Genomic DNA, 20,004 nt, shown 5'->3' with positions numbered 1-20,004 from the left:
ATGATTTGACTGGCGTTATAAATTACAGTATGTTATTTTAACATTGCTTTAATTAGAAAAAGTGTCTGTTAGCTAAGGCTATTTCAGTAACAATGTTAAAAAATTTGGGCATGTGATTAGACAAGCTCAAGTCTCTGTCTGCCTACTTTCCTCTATTTGAAAATGTGAGAAAGTGAATCAGTCAATATATATGTTAAAGTATAGAATAATATCTTTTCTTGATTGCCCCAGTAGCAATATTTTTGGAAATGCTGAGAGGTAATCAATACTTCTTTACATGAAAAACAGTGGTATCCATCACTGTCTTTTTTTAACCTTTTCAGAAATATAGTTACAGGAGTTCTACAATACCAGTGGAAAACTAGGACAAAGAAAACAAGCTATATCTGCAAATGTATTCAATTTAATTTTTGGATTTATTTTTGACAAATAGGTAAGAAAACATTTGCCCATTCTTTTGAAAACTCAGAGACATTTTCCCTTGATTCCATTCTTCCATTCCATTGGCTTACCACAGTGAAACCTCTCTATTTTCAGAATTGATGTACCTTTCAAAACTGTAATCTTTGGCTTTCAAGCTCACTATTATTTGCCTTCAGGTGAAAATTTTAAAGTGTATAGGCTTCTAAACAAAATGCTACAGCCTCAGCCAGATACTGAAAGGCTTGTAGATCAGTCATCATCTCAGTGTAAATTTCTTTTCAAAATAATGTTCCTCACTCAAAGTACACTTGTGCTTATTCTCAGTTCACTTGTCAAATACAAATTTGAGGTCATCAAGAGCCCGAGGGCAACTCCAACTATTCCAAAACTCATTTTCTACCTCTATTTTGTTGGGGAAATAGGATTTCAAATGTAAAAGTAATAGGAAGTTCTACAGATAAAGAAACAAAGGCATATTATGTACATGCTTCTGTACAGCATTTCAGCTACTGCCTGTTGAGGCAAACTAAATCTATATTATTCAAGCATTTTAAAGTTTAGATAGTAACAAAGGCAGATGATGCATCTTGCTAATGAGTTCCTTATGTATTATTCAGAGACGATTTTAGGGAAGATGTTTTTAAATATAGCAGCTTAGTAAAGAAGAACTAATGATTACAGTTTAACTGTTATTTTGATTTCAGATGAAACATTTAAACACAGTGAGCCTGATTTTCATTTACATTAACATACCACTCTGCCAGTGCAAACAGGCCTTAGTGCAAATGAGAATCAGGTTCAATATTCTTGTTGTTTTACATTTATGGTCCAAATCCCAGGATATCCATGGGAATTGTGTGTGAATTTGAGAGGTCAGTTTAGTTATCTATACCTCTAAGGATTTCTTCACTCTGCTATGAAATGTGATTGTATTTTTTGTTTCAGGCCAAAACAAAGTAATATTCTTTTCAAACTACAGCTTATATTGAAGTACTCTGAGTGAAATCCTGGCCCCATTAAAGTCAGTTTTGCCATTGACTTCGATGGAGTCAGAAATTCACCATCTGTTTCTATGACCAAGGGCTACGTAAAATTAAGCAGCCAAGGAAAATATCTTTTGTAATACAGTTGGCAGGAGTTTCCAACCAAATTTCACTCCGTGATTTAGGGTTCAAATGGATACAAACCCAAAGCTAAACTGAGCCAAAATGTTCAGGTTTTACCTTTTTCGGCTGAAAGCATGAGGTCCCATTAAATTATGTTTGGGTTCCAGAGGAAAGCACAAATCAGCCCTATTCTGCTATAGACTTCTCCCTAGCTTACTAACCTGGTCCAAGTTGACACCATCATCAAAGCACCACATAAACCCGTCCATCCTTTCTTTGTCAAAACTCATGTTCAGCCTGTTCAGAGTCTGCTTTCCAAAGCTCCAAAAATCAGTTTCCTTATCTGTTGAATTCTCCTATATTGACTTTTGTGCCTTCTATGAAGCATTCTATGCATTATATGATATCCCTGAGCTCATCCACAAGGTTTCTACCTTGTCTAGATTTAAGGTCCCTTTAGAAGACTCACTTCTGCCATACTACCTATAAGTGAGACAAGGTCACATATATAAATAGCATTTAAATTGCCTGTTATGATTATTCCCATTTCCATGGCCTTTGTCTCCTTATCTGTCCTTTGACTGTGTGCTCCTTGGAGCAGAGACCATCCCTCTGAAGTGTTTGTAAACCATCTAATCTCTCTCTCTCTCTTTCTCTCTCACACACACACACACAAAAAAACTATAACTTGACAGAGACATTTGGTCATTGAAATGCTTATGTTATTTAGGCCAGTGCATGTCTTTGCCATCGATGGGTACAAAAGGCAGGGAGAAGGCATAAACATCCTCAGACCATTACAAAAGGGCCATACATAATCTCAACCTTCCTTACATCTGAGTAAGAACAAAAAGAGAAGGAAACAGCAACAAAGCTTAAATATCTCATCAATATGCTACACTATAATACCCCAGAGGGCTTCAGTTTTGACAAATTTTCCAAATGGACAGACTAGAAGCACTATTTTGTAAGATTTCAAATTACAAACAAGCTCCTCAAAGATATTAGAGATATATATCTTCCTTAATTTATGCATTTTGAAAGCAAGTATTGTATATCTTTAAATTCTTTGACTTTACTGAAAGCAGTCACAAAGATGACTATGAAAAGGTTCTGGATATGTTTGATGCATACTTTATACCCCAGAGAAATGTGGTTTATGAAAGAGCATGTTTTCCACCAGAGAATTTAAGAACTGGGTAGGAAATGATGAATGTTTTATAAAAGCTTGCATACACTGGCAGGAAACTCTGATTTTGGAGCTGCAAAACAAAAATATATCAGAGACAGGCCGGTTATTGTGTTAACAGTGAAACTCTTCATAGCAGCTACAGCTGGAGATTTAACTCTAGCCCCATCTATACAGACATTAAAGAAGCCAGAATTAGTCAAATGACCAAACAAAAGGCAGGAACAATTTGAAAAACCTCAAATTAGCTTAGAAGCTCTAAACAGAGTGTTAGAAGTCATTCTCATAAAACCCACAAGGTAAGAAGAACAAACTGTAGGGTAAGAGAGACAAATTCCAACCTACATGCACAACATTAAAAATGTGATATCTTAAAAGATGATTCAACCACAAGCACATGACATAAGAATCACATGAAATATGGACATTTTACTGCACCAAAGCAGTCAGGTAGCAGGCTTGTATCACAGACAATCAAGAGCCATTGTTTCTGGGATTTATCACTTGAAAGGACATAAAGCCTGCCTTGAGAGTTAAAACAGAATATTCAAGGCAAGACTACTGACCTTAAGAAACTGGGGTCACAGTTACCTCAGAAGGGACTCATAATCATCACTTTCCAACCCTCCCAGAAATGAAGAGAGAGAGACATATTTATCTGGGGTTTTGATCCCTTTCGGAGTTTGATTTCCTGGGTGTTGTGCCTTAGAACTGCATCCTCACAGAGCTGTGATTAAATGGTGCCTGCATTGGTCGGCAGGGGGCGGGGGCAGTAACTGCAACTCTGTGCCTTGGGTGCGGGAGACCAGAAGATCTGACTCAGCAGAATAAGGTGGGGAGAGCCCCAGAAGAAGGAGGGTGTCAGTAGTATGATCAACACACTGGGGAACATCCCAAGGGGTCTTCTATGTTTGCACCCTATCACAGAGTGGAGGCAAGGGCTAGCCTCCCACAAGCAGGGCTCCACCCTCCACCATGCCACATAAGCAGCCTGACTGGTGATTTAAAAGAGCCCAGTGGGTTCCCAGTGGAAGGCCAGGGTCCCTGTTCCCTTTTAAATAGCCAAGGCCCCTAGACAGTTACCCACTTTGGTCCTGCGCCCCCATCAGTGGGCCTAACTGCATCATCCCACTTCTCAAGTGCATGCAGTCTGTTTTACTATTGTGTTATTTAAAAGAAAATCTACTAAATATTTGAGAGCGTGTGTGTGTCTGTGAGTCTGCTTGTTGAAGAACTCCTCCTAAACGGTAAGAGCTAGGGCCACCAAAGTTGGTATGCAGCTTCCTCTTATCATAACTTAAATCTCAGTGAGGGCTTGGCTGTGCCAGGACAATGTGATGTGTGTAGGATGTGACTGTTTCTCATCAAACACAAAGGGAGGGGCTCTGACAACAGAGAAAGTTATATTCCAGAATGACCAGAGGGGGCAGCAAACACAGGGGACAGTTGTATAGTAACAAAGAGGAAGCCGTGCTAGTCTATACACTATGAAAACAAAAAGCAGTCAAGTAGCATTTTAAAGACTAGCAAAATGGTTTATTAGGTGAGTTTTCGTGGGACAGACCCACTTCTGGCTATGGTCTGAAGAAGTGGGTCTGTCCCACGAAAGCTCACCTAATAAACTATTTTGCTAGTCTTTAAAGTGCTACTTGACTGCTTTTTGTTCTGACAGGGGACAGTTGTGCTTCGGAATGACCATAGGGAGTCCCTGTCACCCCAGAGAGCCATGGAGCAGCCACTGGTTAGAGAGCACAGTCCCCACTGCTCCCTGGGGCAGAAGCCACTGGCTCAGCAGCCCAGCCCCCTCCACGCCAATTAGCTCTGGGGAGCAGCCCCAGGCCAGGCAGCACAGCCCCTGCCACCCCGTCAAGCCAAAGGAGCCCCGCCACATGCCTCCCAACACCCTGCTTGGACTTCTGCACCCCTTACATCCCCCCATACCCAATGTCCTGGCCTGACTCCAGCACTTCCCACCTCTTGTTCTGAGGATCCCCCTCCCCAGATATTTTAAAACAGAAGATGGAAAACTTCTCTCACTTATGTTTTATTTGTGGGGTTCTTGCTTTCTCTCTTTTTCTTTTCGAAGCCTACCAAAAGGCTCATCCCCAGCACTGTAAGATTCAGCTCTTGTCTGAATGCATAGTAAGAGGAATCCTGTCATTTTACAATTGATTTTCATTTTTCCTTCACTTTTATATGAAAATTAAATGAAACTCATTTGTAAGGCAAGCAGCAGTTGTAATCAGCATTCTGCAAGGTCAGGAGTTTATCACTAGTGGGTAAGAAGACTGAGATAAAGCTGATATTTTTGATATTGATTTGGGAAAGATCCGGCATATGTGCAATGCTATTGAGACTAAAGCTACTCAATGTGCTGCCAGAACCAGCTTGTTAAGAAGCAAGAAACCATGCCTGAGAATCAAATCCAAGTTTCCTGTGAGACAGCATACAGGACTTCAAAAATTATTTATTTATTTAAAAACCTACACAAACAACCAATAATACTATTCTCTCATATTCCATTAAAAAACAACATATTATGATGCTGCACAAGAGAACCTAGTTGGTTTGGGATACTCTACTGAGGGAGCTTTACAAAACTATTGTTTTCTAGGTTGGCAGAGGTTAGAGACTATAGATTGAACCTCTCTAGTCCAGCATCCTCTGGACCTGATTGGTGCTGAACTAGAGAATTTGCTGGACCACGCAGTCAATATTGTCCAGCAGCATTACTAAGACTTCCGCTGCTTAATAGACTCTTAGAAGACATTTAGGGATAAATTAGAGTAAATAACAGCAGAGAACACTGATAGCCAAGACTGGTGGCTGTAAACAAACTTTACTGGACCAGGGGAAACTTGGCCACAACTCTGATAAGTGGACATCTGGCTAACTAAAATCATGCCAGACCATCGATGTTGCCAGATGAGAGAGTGCCAGACTAGAGAGTTTCAACCTGTAGAAGAACATCTGTGGAGTAGCTGGAGAAGTGAACTAAAAACGTAATAATCAAATGCAAGAGAAAGTCAAGAGTTGGCTTCATCAAACTTAAACCCTGACAAGCTAGAATAACATTCACAGAATAAGCAAAACATTTGCCCTTTCCTCTTCTCAAGCAGGGTAAATTCAGACTACAATAACAATCTCCCTTTGGGAAAATGACAATTATTAATCCAATTACAGTTAAGTTAATTTAGTAATAACTAACTTCCATTTACTCACAATCAGTAAAGAGCTAAGTGAAACCAGATATCTTCTGAGTCTAAGAAAATAACACTTATTTCTGATTTCTGTAAAACATCCTAGTAGTAGTAGAACACCAGAACATTACAAAAAAAACCACTATTCCAGAAGAATTCTCCAGGATATGAGAGTGGTGTTTTGTTTTTATTTTTTTTAACATCTCTTAGCTTCCATTACATGCTCCTTCCCAACCGTTTAAAAACCACTATCTTCCAAATTGGCTGGCTAACTATCTAGATTCATCAGAACTGAATCTCTGGTTGACTACTTTTTTACTTCAGTCTCTTTCCTCTTTGACACTCTTTCCTCATGTTAACAAATTTTCTAACTTGTAAAGTTCCCCTACTACTGAAAGACCATACTTTTCCATACCTTATTCCTGTACTTGAAATCCCTACATTGATTCTGCTAGCTGAATAGCATTTCTTCCCTTACCCTATTTGTTTAAAGAGAGCCCACCACAACATGTAGCTTTCTGAACCACTCTTTGCACAATTACTCAAACCTTTACACTCTGAATATTGTCACCGATGAGGACAGTGTGAGGATGGAATGGATAATCAAATTCTTTTCCCTCAACGAGATTCAAAGGGTCCATGAGATTAAAAAAAAAAATCTATCACTAAAACGTCCATTTCCTTCTGAAAACTGACTCCCCTTGGCATTGAACAGAGATCCTCAAAATGCATGTTTCCAAAGCAAAACTCACAGTTCTGTCAGCAAACAAAAAAATAAGGACTATAAACTACATGCACCATAGTGACAGCATACCGAACATAGCGGGTTGTTTACAATAACTACCATAATTTTTAAAAGCAGCAACAGATTGTTGGGGTTCAAAGTAGTTTACTCTTTGTGTTACCATCTACCCCAATAAAGGGTGGCACTGTTCTTTTCAGACAAAAGAGACCTCTGTACCTGTGACTCATTGTCGGTCTTCAAATACGGCACCTGGGCCATACAAATAGGAGAGAGTTTTTCAAGATGGAGAATCAGTCAAAAAAAGGAACAGAGATAAGACATGGAGTTCTCACTGCCACGGTCTTTAAGGATCTATAGACGGTCTGTAATAATCAGAAACGACCTACTGACTTGCATATAAATATAACTTCACAAAAGTTCATATATTTTGGCTTTGTGCACACATCAACCAATTATTTATATTTCATTCAAGCCTTTATCCCAAAGCAATTTTTTAATCGTTCTATGCCACAGGCAGCCCATCAGAAGAGGGAACTTCACATATAGAAGTTATTTACAACCACAATACTTGGCAAATTAAACACTTCTAGAGTCTCAAGAAAACAACCCCTCAATTAAGCTCCAGCCACAAAGGTATTGTCAACATATCTGCGACTGTGTAAGTTCCTCAAAAGTAGGAGTATCAGAGGGGTAGCTGAGTTAGTCTGTATCTTCAAAAACAAGACAAAGTCCTGTGGCACCTTATAGACTAACAGATATTTTGTGGCTTATGAAAGCTTATGCTCCACAATATCTGTTAGTCCATAAGGTGCCACAGGACTTCTTGTTTGTTTTCAAAAGTATGAGAGTATTCTGTTCCTGTCCAGTGCTTCCAGTGCTCATATATTCAGAATATTAAGAATCTGAGGCTTACTCAAACAACTTAAACAGTCACTGTAGGGTTAAAATTGCTTTCTTTCACACACTGATGGCTCATATAAAGACTACCTTACCATAAATTGAAACAAGACAGACTAACTTCAGATTCAGGAAAACGGGGAGGGAAGGACAACAGGGCATTGACCACACTTCTGGTTTTCCAAAAAATATACTAGCACAAGGGTAGACAACATTTCACTCTTAGCCTGTCAGGATAATCCATTGGTAGACCATAAGAGAGTCTGCTGATTTGAGTGTCCACAGGCTTGGTCACCCAGCAGCTCCCAGTAGCTCAGAATAGTGAACCACAGCCTCTGGGAGCTGTGGGGGGCTGCACCCGCAGATGCTCGACATCAGCAAACCATCTCACAGCCCACCAGAGAGTTCCCTGACAAGCCGAGAGCAAACCCTGTCCTAGAAGGACAGACTGAAACAGCATTTAGGAATATTTTATACATTAGGTAAGTACTGTTAGAGCTCAGAATTGCTCTGTAACAGATGGTGAAAAGGAACCAAAAAAGGTTCAGGCACATGCTAAACATGGATTAGAGCATTGGTCTACAAAGCCCACAAAGGTCTGAGAAATCTCAGTGAGCAAAGACTAATTGCAAGGCATGCATCCATTTTAAGAATGGTTAAGATGCAATTCAAAATAAAGAACAATTATAAAATGTAAAGCACAACGAATTAAAGGTTAATAGCTCACAATGTTATAGCAAGTAAAGGGTAGATCAAGGTTAAGCATATCAGGAAGCATTTTTCCCATAACGTTTGGTGAGGACAAAGAACAGATGGGGTTGTTTCCCATTTTTTTTTCCTTTTATACTGGGCAGGGGATCACTCCCCTTTTGTAAGAGGAAGTCTGTGTCATAATGATACATAGTCTGGTAAAGAAAGTAATTTAGATCTAACCCAACAGGGAAAATTCTCTTTGATATAACAAATATGTTTGTATGTTTCTCACTAGCGCATGGAACTTTCTGCTGGATGGAAGGATTATCTGGGGCTATGCATAGGTTTGAGTATTTGTAATTCAAGCTTGTGTGTTTATGTTTTTCACTTGCTTTTTCAAGGCCTCAGGGAGCTATTTATTAGTCCAATACAATATGCAATCTGGTCTGTGCACATTTCTCAATTCCAGGATGGTAAAAATACCATGAGACCCCCACATCTTATCATTTTAACTTCATAAATGGCTCCCTGAGGGAGGAAAAATTACCCTCATAAAAATACAATCCAAATCAGAATTCTGAGATACTCTGGTTTATTCAGTTTCAGCGGGATTCTCAATGAGCAATCACAGCACTATTAGGACAGCGGTTGAAAATGCTCACTGTTTCTCCTTCCTTTACTCTATGGACAAGGGACCTTACATCAGGATGTAATTCCAAACTATGCTGAAGAATTAAAATGCCTAAATTATAACTACATGTGAAGAATAACATGCCAATTTTTGGTAACTCTCTTTTAACTGATAATTACATTTCACCCTGAAATGTATGCTAATTTACTACTGTGTGATAAATGTATGGTACTTTACTATTGAAGGTACCTAACAAGAGGAGAGATTTTTGTATACATTTCAAAACACTACCACATTTTTAAATGGGAAGGAATGTATGGAGTCTTATTACTCACCAATTTCAACCTCTGCAAAGGTATTCTGCTAGTGTCTACTGGTGTCCTCTCTGTGACATTACCAAATCTGACTTCTGGAATTGCGATTGCACACATTACATGTGCCCATCTGTGAAAAGTGGCAAGTAAGTAACACCAAAAATTGTACACAAATGTAATTTAAAATAGTGCAACTCAAATAAAGCAAAACTACCAACTATTTAGTCCTTCCCTATTAAGTTACTTTGATTTATTTTACAAGCTACAAATGGAAGGTCTATGGATAGTGTTAATATTTAAGATTTAATTTTAAGTAGAATTAGGAAGATATCTGAACAACTGGTTTATTTCAGAGATGGAAAGATCTGCACAACAAAATAAATGGATTACGCTGGAAAAGTGATGGCAATACAATATACCATATGCCTGTTCTGCCACTCAAGTACAACTTTCATGTATGAAGCAAATTGGTCAAGGTATTTTTGAAATAAGATGTTGAAACTTGAGTTTTGAAAATATTTGCCAGAAATGTACTGTTTCAACATTAGAGAAACATCCTTATGTCAATACAGAAAAATTGTAAATGCCCTTTTTAGTATTTTCACTGGTTTTACAGAATACAATGCTTTTGCAGTAGTTCCAGCAATGTTTGTAAATATAGCCTATAGTAGATATCATTTGTATAATTTACAGTATGAACTACATCATTTTGAATTAACCCTAATTAGATTTAAGTGCCAGTGATTTTAGTCAACCCCCTTATTCAAACTCACACACAACTACCAAGAACAGTTCTAGCTACAGTGTCAGTACAGATCTGTGTTCCCAGGCAAACAGACACAGACCAGAACAAAGCAACAGCACTACCACCCTCTCAGAATGTGGCAAAACTGCAGGCATAGAGAGGTGCTCTTAGGAATGTCCTTGGCATCATCTGTAAGTTTTACTCTTGTGATTGGCGAAAGCAACATCTGGGACCACATGGCAAAGACTCACTAAAACATACCTCACTGCAGCTAAAGGAAGTCCACTTAATAGGACAAGAGTATGCTGCATCTGAACATACTAGCTGCAAATATGAGTTACTGTCAGTCTCCAAGTAGTAGTTCAAAATATAAACAGCCAAACAAAAATTCCCCAATCTTTGATATGAATAAATTAAGATCAAGTATTTATTAGTAACTAACTGATAAAAACCCAAATAAGAATATAAGAACTCGCAAAAAAGGCCATAGAAACCAAGGAAACTGTGTTAAATTTAAACATATGTCTGCTGGCTTATAAAACTTCTTCAGTTGGTTCAGGACTGGGGAGTCAAATGACATTCACTGGGTACGTCCTTTATGACTTCCCATACGGCTTGCAGATAGAGGACGAGGAAAGAAAGTCACGAACTTTATACAGTTTGAAGGGAGAAGAATACCTCCACTCTTCAATTCTAACACCTGCTCTTCTCCACTGCTCTCCAGTCTGCTGTCCCTTGCTATGCATCTTTATATGGTCTAAAAATGAGAAGCGAGGGGGCGTGTAACAACTACGTAAAAGGCTGTTATAAAGAGGATGGTGATCCATTTTTATCCATATCCTCCAAGTAGTAATCAGGTTAGTTTGTAGCACAGAAAATGTAAGGTTGATATTAAGATTTTTTTCCTATCAACAGAAAAAGCTCTGTTATCTGGCACTCAGTTAAACAGAAAGCTGAATTATTGGGCATTTCTGATATCTCTCAATACAAATCTTCAATCTAGTAACTGGTATTAATTTACTGCCCAGCATTTTACACATTCTGCAATCAACTTTGATGCAAAAGAGGCAGAAGACACTTAAGCAAACTGAAATCAGGGATTTACTCAAAAAAGCAGCTTCCAGGGTATGTCAGAGGGTTATTACACATTCAGCTCAAGCTCCTACATCTTCCATATCTACAATGATAACTGATGTTGATAATGATAACCCTGAGGCAGCACAAGATACTGTAGTGTCTTCTGAACCATCAAAGAAAGATTAAATTAGTGTTAAGTGTATTTTTAGTGAGCTATGCCATGTGTTGTCCATAATAATAGGTAATGTCATAAGATAACCAATTGTATGGAAAACTTTACCCATATATACCTACGTGCCTCAAGAAATTAACTAAGGTGCTGTGCAGTACTATTACTCGATTGGTGAATGCCTCTATACTAGTTTATGCAATATTTGTTTTATTGTATTATAATTCTTTGAAAATTAGTATTCCATTGGTAAAGTATAATTCTCAGCTAATTTTAATATTGCTTTAACTGGCACTCCCCATTTCCAGAAGATGCAGGATAACAGATAATCTTTTTACTGTAAAAGGATTGTTAAGCACTGGATTGGGTTGACAAGGGAGGTTGTGGAAGCCCTGTATCTAGAGGGTAGCCAAACACTTGTCAGCGATGGTCGAGGGTTAACCCTGCCTCAGCACAGGACAACTCAAAGTCCCATCCAGCCACACATTTCTATGAATCTGTATTTTTTCACTGCCTTCCGAACCTTCTTATTCCAATGCCCCTTTCAGCTCCATGCACTTACTCCAGTTCTTGTAGACCTCCCTGAGGCATGTAGGAGACAGTCTACAAGAGCGGTGACTTAGACCAGCTGGAGTTTAGGGGAAGACGCCAAACAGGGAACCATTCCTCCTCCCTCCATCTTTCTGATCTCAGAAGTGTGTCCAGAAAAGTGTAGTATAGATAGACATGGTATGAAAGGGTGATTGGCATGAGTATGAGATGAGAGCAGTACTCGAAGTGATGTGGAGATGAGAAATTTATGCAGGCCGTCCGAAATGAGGATCAATAAAGACATTAGGCCACCCCACCTGCTCCTTGATAAAAGTTTGGTTATACCACTGTTTACAGAAATATTGTGTCAGAGTTTTAATCTGTTTTATTAAAACTTTTTTTTTCATAACCATGTGCCTGTAAAGCTAGAGTGCTTTCATATCAGGTGTCTAACTATATGAGCCTTAGAGAGACAGAAAAATTATAAATAAAGTAGCTCTTCTATCAATCATCATGTCAGAGTTTTACGGTCTGAGCTCTCTTAATCTACCAGGTCTCAAATCAAGTGTGATATTCCACTGAATAGTGGAATTCACAGTTGCCTGCTGGGGTAAAGCCTCACACCTTTGGTGTATGTTTCATTAGTCCTCCAGTTTGCCACAACTGCATATTGCCAAGCCTGCATCTCAAATTGGTATATACAGTTTGGGGAAGAGGGCAGACTGAATATTAGGTAGGAAAAAAACCTGCCAAAATGGCAGGAGGAAGCTGTTTTGAAGCTGCTTAGAAGTTCATAATGAAAGCTCATGTCCAGAATTAGATGAATCGACTGACAGAGTGGAAGTGCGATGGTGAAGAGTCAACAGAAAATGGAATTTATTATATTATTATATGGACAAGGAAGCATAAGTTGAGCTTGTTGTAGAGAGCTATTATTTCATAATTTTTAACAGTGCAGCAATGGGATAGAATACACAGTTTCTAGTTATGGACATTACTATCTACCTGTTTTGCAGCATGCACAGTGGCAGTATCCCTCTAAAACCTAAACCCATCAACATAGGAAATTTTTAATAATTTTAAGAAATTGTGCACAAAAGATATGTAGTTGTTTTCACACCTACTGTGTGTGAACTCTCAGCAACAGACATCAAACGTAGCTCTAGAAGTCACAAAATTGGGGTGGAGGCGAGGCAGAGTGATTCCACAATCTCCCTTGGAAGCCTGGTCCAGAGTTTAACTATCCCTTATATTTAGAAGGTTTTTCCCATATCTAACTTAAATTTCCTTTACTGTTGTCTAACCCTATTACTTCATGCCTACTTTCAGTGAATAAGGAGAACAGTTGATCCCCATTGTCTGTACAATAGCCCTTAACATATCTGAAGACTCATCAGGCGCTCCCCTCAACCTTGTTTTCCCAAAAGTAAACATGCCTACTTTTAATCTTTTCTCATAAGTCAGGTTTTCAAAATCCTTGTTGCTGTTCTGTGGAGTCTCTCCAATTTGACATCATCTTTCCTAAAATGTGGTACCCAGAAGAGAACACAGTACTCCAGCTGAGGGCTCACTAGCAGAGGGACAATTACCTCCCCTCCAGCAAATCTGTGACATATGACACTCCTGTTAATGCCTCCACAGAATATATTAGCATTTTTGCAGGTGCATCATATTGTTTACTCATACATAATTTGTGATCCACAACAAAGCCCTGGTCTCTCTTAGCGGTACTACCATTTTTTTCATATTTGTGCATTTGACTTTTGCTTCCGAAAAGGAAGACAGTAAAAACTCAGTTATCTGGCGCCTGGATAACTAGCACACTGTGTTAATTGGCATGCTGCAGCCACCAGGACCGGCTGCTGCGGGGTCGCTCCACTATCCAGCACATTTGATTATCCAGCACCTAGTAGAGATTTTACTGTACTTAGAGTTTTCTGTTTTTATTGAATGCAATCTTGTTGCTATTAGACCACTTTTTTCTGTTTGTCAAGGTTGTTTTGAATTACAACTCTCCAAGTGGTTGCAACCCCACCCACTCCCTGTTTGGTGTCATCTGAAAATTTCATAAGCTGATGCTACAATCCATTTTCCAAATTATTAATGCAAATATTGAACAGCACTGGAGCCAGGATAAAGTTAGTTTGGGCTAGATGATTGTGCAGCGTATCACCCTGTTAGACTCACTTTGGCCATCCAAAGGTATTAATGAAAACAGTCAGGTACAACTAGTGATGTGCTGCATGGATTTTGCAAAGCAAAGATCCAAAATAAATAGTAGATTCTTCTGCAACTGGACGTAAATATTAAAGCACAAATATTTCCATTTCATCTTCCAAGTATAGCTGGTGTACTGTACTTCGTTTTATCATCACCACGTAGAATAAATATTAGTCTTATTAATGTCATGATGTCTGCTAAAGTACTATTTTCCAGAGTCCTTTATAAAATGTATGTGCAATAAAGCAAATAAACTCAAGATCCAGAGCCATTCTAAAAGGATTCAGATTGATTAATTTGTTAATGGAATGCTTATATCTGTCAGAAGTTCAAAGATATCGTATTAACTGCTGTAATCACAAAATTCCAGGACTAAAGAAGAAAATAGGTTTGAATGCATGATAAGGCTTGCCCATGCAAACAGTGACAAATGAGCTTTCACCTGTTTCCTTTGCATAGTAACCAGCAGAGTAGAATTTAGAATAGTTATGTTAAATAATGAAACAAATGTTTATTTGCAAGCATGGTGTTCACCAAATGCCAGCGGCATGATTCAGTGTGTTCAATAGGCCCTGGATGTTAAACTATTCCACTTAAGGGGACACCATCAAGTAATTACATTTGGAAGTTCTCTTTGTATAAATATGTATGTGACTGCAGTTTAAAACTAATGAGACTGATCTCAGTGTATCCATCACTTACTTCTTGTCAGTAGTTTGCTTGAGTGCACCACCTCGCAAATTGCAGAGACAGCATTCCTAAAGGAAAAAGGGTAAAAACAAATAAGCAATTTTGATGACCAGCAATGCCAATTTTGTTCATATGTTTTAAGGAAAGTATTAATATCATTGGCTGACGTATAACATGACTTTCCCAAACTTCAGTGTCAGACAAGAACAATATAAAAACGTAACCATAACCCAAAAGAGCTGCGGAGAAAAACACTTTTGAGAATAACCCTTGAAAAAACAGAGCAGCCATCTGAACTGATGTCAACTGCAAGGACATCCACCCGATTCTTGAATATAAAGCACTTTACCTGGAATTAACAGAGTGCCCTTCAGGTTAAACTAAATTAAAATTGCACATAATTAAATTAGCAAAAAATTGCAATATAGTGATAGACTGAAACCAGGCTGGTTCAACTGTATACTTTGGGGATCAGGTTCTTTGTCCTGTAATTGCACAATATTTGAGATAATCTAGGATACACATGCTGATAATATCCAGATTTATACACCATGGCTACAGTTACACTGACCCAAACTGCCAGTATCACTATGCAAATGGCAGGTTTCACAAATGCAAATGACTGCACATTTGCACATTCATTCTTCAGTAGAAGTTGCTGCCGGCAGACAAAAGGCAGTGTAAACATGGTTCTGCTATCGACAAAGTGGGAGAGGGTCGCCAGCAGAACCATGTTTACACTGCTTTTTTTCTGTCGGCAGCAGACTCTGCCAGCAAGCAAATATGCAAATGAGCATTCATTTGCATTTTCAGTGTCACTCATTTGCATATTGCTGCTAGCAGCTTGGATCAGTGTAACTGCAGCCCATGAGAAGTAATGCGATCTAGCACACAAAGCACTGGATTGGGGCTCAGGAGACTTATGTTCTATTGCTGGCTTTGCTGCTGAACTGCTGTGTAACCTTGGACGAGTCACTTATTTCTCGTTGCCTCCTTTTCACCATCTCTCCTTTTCACCAGTGACTTCCTTTGTAAAGTGCTTTGAGACTGACTGATGAAAAGTGCCATAAAAAAAACGAATAACAAAGTTAGTGGAAGGTTTGTGACTCTGGAACTATATTGCCCCTTTGATACAAAAGAGCACAAGTTTGTTGATTTTCGGGGTATATGGCAAAGCCTGTTTCAGCGGTTCCCAAGACTGCTTTGGTCAGAGCAATGGTTTGGTGAATAAGCTCTTCCACCTCACCTCCTCACATCACACTCTGGCAAATGCTTTGCGCCTGCTCTTTTCTGATGATTCCCTCTCCTTTAGCATTCCTCCTCTTTTGTCTTTCTTTTTCTTTCAGACAATTTAATTTCTTTCAATTTTCATTCATTCTCAGGATTTGTTCCCCTCTTCACATTAGTTCCTAAAATGCTACATGATGCTCAGGGTGGAGACCCTATGAGCCTAGGACATATGCACACTTTTTATGATGATTTATTATTTGCATTAGTGTAGCACCTATAAGCCTAGTCATGGCTCTGGACTCCCATTGTTCTGGGGACTGTACAAAAACAGAATCAAAGCATGGTCCCTGTCCCAGGGAGCATGGCATCTGAGTTATGTGTTGCAAGAGCAGAAATCCCAATCCTGAGACAAGAAGCTTTCTCCTGTTTACTCTTGTGAGCCTTGTCTTCTGAATAAGCAGTTGAAAATGCTAAGGGCATTTTTTCCAGGGGACTGTATTGGTTGCTGTCTCTTTGAGAATAAATTGGCCTCTTTTCCCAGAACAGGTATTTTGCACCCAACCAAGGAGTCTTCTGGAACTGTACATGTGGTTCTGGAACTGAGCCATCTCATACAGAATTTTGCATTTTAGCAACCACTCAAAGATCCTCTTCTGAGCCTATGCTCTCTGCACTGCTCTGATACCCAATCAGTGTGACCCACTTGTGAGCTGGGCTCTTCCTCCTCTGTCTCAGGCACTCTATTTCCTGCCTTGGAGAAAAAGAGAAGAAGCCTGGTGTTTCAATTAAGTGACTTGTCCAAGGTGTAAACCTTGGTGTAAGCTGTTCTCTGTCTATTCCACATATGTTGTATGGCAGCAGGCAAGAGCAAGAGGATCTCTGGTTTGCCCTGGGGATTTCATGCCTTTCTAGATTCACATGCCAAATATTTCTGGTCTAAGCTACAATCTATTTCAAGCCCTGTTCCTTGTTATGTTGCTTCAGGCATCAGCAATAATCCTTCTTCTTCCTTTATCTTAATACCTCTCCAACATTCGTAGACTTTTCCCATATCCTCCACTGCATCTCCTTTTCTCCAAGCTGCACATGTTAAATTCCTATAACCTCTCATCAAGGTCAGATCTTATAATCCTTTTGTTATGTTTCTTCCTCTTCTGTGGGTTCGCTTCCATCTATCTGTCATTAGCATAATGAGATGCAAGAATCATACAGTCTCAAGTGTGGCCATACCAATGCTATGTAAAGAAGCATATTACCCTTGTTATCGTGTATGTGACATCCCTGCAACATGAGCAACATACTGGTAGAAAGCTAATGAGCCAAGAAAGGATGTGGTGAGAATTTTCCTACACTTGATGCTGAGTACCCAAAACATTAAGGCTTTGTACTTGTTGATTCACTCTCAGCTGACTCTGAAATAACATGACAAGAATGCCTTTAAGCAGCTAACAGACACAGGACACAGTTTCCAATAATGACAACAATAAAATATGAGGAAACATAATTTTGTAATTTTGTCACACAGAAAATTCTTGCCATTGAAACAGCCAAAAAAATAAAAGTTAGAGACGGCAAATTAATAGCAGATGAATCTCTCTTGGGTCATCTCAAGAGAGACAAAAGGGAACATGAGGGAAAGAGAAGTTTGGTCCAAGTAGACGTGAAGGTTATAGGTCCAAATCCTGGCTTAGTCAAATCTGTGCTCCACAGCTTCAAACATGTTACCTGGTCAGTGAGAAAACGAATGGCCAAAACACAAATAGGAAAAGATCCAAAATGGATCCGTGTTACCCAGAGGCTTTCGAAAGGGGGATGCTAATGAGACACTTTGAGATATGCCAATGAGGTGCTGCAATGAATATGCAGAACCTCATTACCATAATGGTGGCTGCGGCACTTCGAAAGTGCTGCTTTCCATTGTGCTGGACTTGTCTACATGGGATCCTTTTCGAAAGGACCCCGCACACTTTGAAATCCCCTTCTTCCCATTTGGTTACAGGAATAAGGGGATTTCAAAGAATGCAGGGTCCTTTTGAAAAGGACCCCATGTAGATGAGCCGTGCACGATCAAAAGCGGTACTTTCTACGTGCTGCGTCTGCCATAATGCTAATGAGATGCTGCATATTTATTGCAGCACCTCATTAGCATATCCTGAAGTGTCTCCTTAGCATCCCCCTTTCAAAAATAGGATGCTAGTGCAGACACAGCCAATGAGAGGAAAGGACCATCAGGCCAATGAGCTTCTAACTCTCTGGACTGAGAAAAAAAAGATGGGAAGTAAGACAAGGGCATTTCTTTAAGAAAGCCTCCATGACTCATTCTCAGTTCTGCAGCAGTTTGGCAGGGGTTACTGAAAGGAAGAGCTAGAATAATCTCTATAGACTAGAGGAAGACAGATAGAGATTCTGGCTCAAAGAATGCCTCCTTGTGACAAAAAGCTCATTTGTATGAATTCACTTTCCCATACTTCCTTCATGGCCCTCAGACAATTCAATGGCTCCTAAACCTGAAAGGAGCACAGTTCTTCTTCCTTTCTGGTTTTAAAAATGTAGTGGCTTTTTTGTCAACATTTTCACTTCTCTTTTATAATCCCCTGCTGTTGTTACTCATACTTTGTTCTAAAAATTAATCTTGGGATAAAATGAACTTGTTTCAATTTTCCTCACCTGTGGCAAGTATTAGTAATAAGAAGAAAAAAGCCTTAAAATGACCACCTGCACTATAGTCTGCTTTTGCACGTAGGCAAGGCTCAGAGCCCTGGAAACTTCATATGAATATAATAAAGACGATTCATGCAGCTAAGACTAAAAATTTAGTTTTTCCTTATAGAAATTTAGCTGACAGTTTGCTAGCAAGAAACGGCTCTATTCCCTGCTTATACCGTAGTTATTGACTATAGGATTTCTTTCATCATCTTCTCGCACACTGTCACCATTACAGACAGAAGATGGGACACTCATCTATTCCAACAGTTTTACACCAGGTAAAAGGGTCAGAGCGATGTACAGGGGTTGTAAAAACTATTAGTTCCTGGTGGCGAAGGATTCCCCTAGTGCACAGACTGCAGAAGCCTGCCTTATGGTTGTCTTTCCAGGACAAGCCCTGGTGTAATAGTAATACTGGAGGGAGAAGGTTCCTACAGCACATAGCATTTCAGAGACTCTGGGCAGTGATGGGATCCTTAGGCAGCCAGAGAGACTGTCATAACTTAGACTTTAAGCCACTTTAGCTCCCATTTCCCTTGGGTTATGAGACTTCAGGCTTGTCTACACTTGCCCACAACTTCGAAGGGGGCATGGTAATCAGGGCCACGAGAGATCACTAATGAAGTGCTGCAGTGAATACACAGCACTTCATTAGGGTAATTGTCCCCCCGCAGCAACTTTGAAGCTTCAAGCTTTGAAGTGCCGGCATGCGTGTAGCCATGGGCACTTTGAAGCGCCCGTGCTACTTCAAAGTCCCTTCACTCCTCAAAATTCCCCCCAAGACCAGAGGAAGCAGCAGCTGCCAGCACTCCCCCAGAGCCTGAGAAAGCAGCAGCAGACGCCAACAATCCCCTGGAGTCCCGGGGAAGTGGCAGCTGCTAGCTCTCCCCTGGAGCCCTGGGGAAGCAGCAGCTGCCCAAGCTCCTCCTGCTTCCCTGAGTTTCAGGTGGGCGGGTGGGTGGGTGGGGGATGGCCCAAATTCAGGACAAATAGTCCCTTTTAAAAAATAAGTCAGAACACCTTTTTGGCATCCATAATACAGGATGGATGGTTACCCTAATTAACACAGATGGTCCTTCTGAGGAGACAATGCTATCTCATGTTATGTCCATTACATACTCCCCTAATCCATTCAGATTTGTATCCACTACTGAATAAGCCATTTGGTTTTGCTCCACCCCTTTTAACAATGTTCTTCCAGAAGTGTTCTCTAAAGAGGCTTTTTTTCTCTTAGTGCCTGTTTCATTTCACTCCAAGGTGATGGCTTGAAAGAGGAAAACAGCCTCTGGCTATGCAAATAACCTCCTTTTAAACATGTGCTGTCTCTCCTGCATGTGTTCACTTAAAACCAATTCTTTAAAGAGACATAGCTTCTATTTTTTCTGGCAAACTTAGCATTTATACAGTACTTGCTATGAATTTTCAGCAGATTAAAGTT

General features: G+C 39.7%; 1 protein-coding gene across 2 annotated transcripts in view; it reads right to left on the bottom strand.

Moving 5' to 3' along the window:
* KDM4C (lysine demethylase 4C) overlaps positions 1-20,004 on the bottom strand; it is a 461,923-nt gene that overhangs the window by 126,391 nt on the left and 315,528 nt on the right. For both annotated transcript variants that reach the window (XM_074994881.1, XM_074994882.1), the window contains exons 16-17: positions 14,643-14,698; positions 9,220-9,328 (exon numbers count right to left, since the gene is read on the bottom strand). In XM_074994881.1, coding sequence (XP_074850982.1) covers positions 9,220-9,328; positions 14,643-14,698 — 165 coding nt within the window. The remainder of the gene's footprint in view (positions 1-9,219; positions 9,329-14,642; positions 14,699-20,004) is intronic.

Source organism: Carettochelys insculpta, chromosome 5 (genome assembly GCF_033958435.1).
Source record: "Carettochelys insculpta isolate YL-2023 chromosome 5, ASM3395843v1, whole genome shotgun sequence".
Classification (NCBI taxonomy): domain Eukaryota; kingdom Metazoa; phylum Chordata; order Testudines; family Carettochelyidae; genus Carettochelys; species Carettochelys insculpta.
This window is presented reverse-complemented; position numbering and strand designations above follow the sequence as displayed.